The sequence below is a fragment of the Sphaeroforma arctica genome (genome assembly GCF_001186125.1).
Source record: "Sphaeroforma arctica JP610 unplaced genomic scaffold supercont1.1916, whole genome shotgun sequence".
Lineage (NCBI taxonomy): Eukaryota > Ichthyosporea > Ichthyophonida > Sphaeroforma > Sphaeroforma arctica.
The window spans coordinates 6,911-10,215 of NW_014038642.1; the positions used below are offsets into that span (position 1 = coordinate 6,911).

Here is a 3,305-nt window from a genome sequence, read left to right on the forward strand (position 1 = left end):
ATATATATATATATATAAAATTATATATATAAATATTTTATATATATATATATATATATATATATATTTCTGTGAGTGTACATGCATGTGCGTGTATTCATGATATATATATGCTTGGATATTTCGCGTACATATATAGGTTTTTTTTGTTTAAATATTGATGCATACGTGTGTGTGCGTGTATGTACGTTTATTCGGATATTTAGTTTTCTATCATCCATAGGCACATTTTAAATATGTATACGGTAATTTTGGTTTCCATATACATGTAACAAATATATATGCACATTGCTATACGTATTTTAACTGTCGTTTGGAACTAAACATATCTGTGCATCCGTTTGATTTCATATCGTGAACATTTGTTATCCAATTCCATCGATCTATCAATATCGCACAGACAAAGCGGGTGCGATTGTGCGTAGAGCCGAGTTGGGTAGTGGTGCGTTCCGCATGGGCGCTGAGAAACATACACTCAATGCGATCAAACAGTTGGCGGACAAGTTTCCGTTAGAAAAGCTGAATTACCGGTAAGGACGCTCGTGACGGCATTAACATTATTTCCATGCGCGCCAGCACACACACTTCGTTGTAGGCTATATGGTCGCAATTTATTTTGTATGTATATTCTTGCGTATAGATTAAGGAAGTTTTCACGGCATCACATGGCTGTCCTTGTGCGCCGCTGTATATATATCCACAGTGGGTTTGTTGTTTCGTACGGCTCTTTACAGCTTAGTTCGTTTGAGTAACTCCTCCCTTATGAATGGATGGTGCCTCCTACTGTGTGAACTGCTAGTTGTTATTATTATTATTACATAACGTAGTCGGTTTACTGGCTGGTATGTATTTTCTTGTAGATCGCTTGTATTTGGTTATTTTATCAGTTACAGGCTGTAGTACCTATGCAACAGTTTTCACATCACAGCCGATGATTCCTCCATATATTTGCTCGGGTTTTTCAGGGTCATATTCATCAAAACAACAGCTACAACACCCATACGCTCAGTTGTACACAATATAGCCAATAGTACCTCACATGCAATACATCACATAGCGCCCTTTATCTGTTTAGCATCCTGTGGGTACAATGCCCACATATCATTGACGCACCTTATAGCCGATATACCGGCAGTGTAAAAACTAGTTAGTTATTGCGGTGGCTCTATACACATACGAGCTCACTCGTAGTCCCGAACTGTACATGTTTTGTCTTTATCAGGACGCCGGCTATAGTACTCAAACATCAGTTGTACACAGTGCAGCCCAGTCGGACGGATGTGGACAAGGACATTATAAAACTGTTTGTTTCCAAACAGGTCCGCTTGTTCAAACTCGGAGTCATGACGGATGAGGTGGCCGTTGTCCTGGAACCCGATGTGATTAAGCACATTTTCGGGTCAATCCAAGGCCAAGAGGAGAACTTCAAGGCGGTGGTAGGTAGGTATGAGTTCGAACATACCACATACGGATGACTTACCAGTGAGTGCCAGAGAAGTAGTCACATGTTTGTACCGTGCCTGGAGTGATCTTATATATATATATATATGCCATGCCAATTAAATTGCGTGTGGTACGAGGGTGGAAAGTTTCGGCGGCAGTAGGGCTGCAGCAATACTACCCCAACAACCGCCATTTCTACCTCACACAGTGCATATATATAGCCCCAGGACTGTTTAATAGTATACAAAACAATGTGCGTAGTCCCCCTTTGCGCCTGTCTAGTAAAAGACCTGCCGTTTGCGGTACTACAGAATCTGTTATCTTCGTATATACCTACTCGCCGCATCTGGGGTTGTTTACCATTTTAGACGTATTCTGTCGTTGACGGCCTCGTGTTTGAAGACCACGTGCACACAGTACCCTACAGGTGTAGCGGGTCAGCCTCGACCTATACTCGTGAATGCATTATGTGTATGGATTACCCAATATAGGCGCTAGCGTTTGGGTTATCGGTGTATCCCTGCGGTTTTAGGGTTTAGGGTTTGTTACGCCTTCTACCGACTGTAACCGTGGAATACAATCGCACATTTGAATTGACCTTCAGAGCGTTGAAAGCTTGATGCCCATATCACACTGTATTCCTATCACTTGTTATCAAACTATAGTTGCAGGTTCGTTTTTGTTGCACAAAAAGGGAAGTTGGGGTGAAGAGGGGGTGAAGAGTAGCACACCGATCACTGTCTGTGTGCGTTTGGATATGTATTTGCGAACAGTAATACATGAATCATTCCTTGAGAGCCTACTTGCAAGCCCATTTTCGTCGAGATACTTTTATAAGCGTTTGTGTCTGATTATATTATCAACTGAACGTTGCATCTGCGTTGTGGTTTAGAAAGGTTTCTTGTGCAGGTCATGGGCAACCATCGCGATGTCAGCATACAGGCCAACGCCCTCAAAGTCGACTACAACTTCAATGAGGATCATATAACGTATGTTCTCGGATGGCTATCCAATTGTTGTTTGCTGCTGGGAGTACTCCGCTAGGTTCAACATGCGTTACGGTTCCTCGAATGTGCCTAGAGAATACCGTAATGTATTGACGGGTTTTGTAAGGGGGTTGTTAACTTGTTCCTATATTGAAACTACATGTGCCAGTTCTCATCTTTAAAAAAACAATATCCAACGAATGTGGCTCATAAGAGATATATGTTTAGATAGACTGTTGGATGTGTATTATTTCCGCGTTGGCGATACTCAACTATCTTGCGTGTGTGTTTTATCTACTGTATTTGCCTCTCTATAATGCTCATATCTCATGTAGGTATGCACATCTTTACAATCACACACAATACATCAAACCTGTAGAGTACTCGCCCCGTGACTGTCTCATGCTTACCTACCTTACCTACAAGAAGCGACATAAACGCTTGTGTATACTCCATCGATCACAGAGCTGCATGTCATATGCAGTCTGAATCATTTGGTGTGATGCAGACATCACAAATTCATCTTGACTATGTATAAAATTATACTATATACTACACACTCCATGAACACATACTAAAGAAATGCTAGCGTGTAAGTACCAATATGCTCTGGTATATATATCATTAGTGTGTGTGCGTTCATGCTATATGGCAATATGAGATCTTCAACTTTCAACATATATTTAACAGATATTGTGTGCTTCACAACTTCGAACAGAATGCTGTTTAACGCTGGAGTATTGGTGAGGCGAGACACACTCAGCTATTGGCTTTCACTTCCAGATATAGGTATGGAAACATGTACGTTATTGTCGTGTAATTGTTTTTCTATTTGCGTATATATATATATATATATATGTATATATATATATATAG

At 40.6% G+C, this 3,305-nt stretch overlaps 1 protein-coding gene across 1 annotated transcript; it reads left to right on the plus strand.

Moving 5' to 3' along the window:
• Positions 1 to 453: 453 nt before the first annotated feature.
• SARC_11851 (hypothetical protein) lies at positions 454 to 3,222 on the plus strand (the record flags this gene model as incomplete). Its single annotated transcript, XM_014294055.1, has 4 exons — positions 454 to 530; positions 1,223 to 1,440; positions 2,336 to 2,432; positions 3,148 to 3,222. Coding segments are annotated over 4 exons (467 nt in total), but the record flags the coding sequence as incomplete, so codon positions are not given.
• Positions 3,223 to 3,305: the final 83 nt, after the last annotated feature.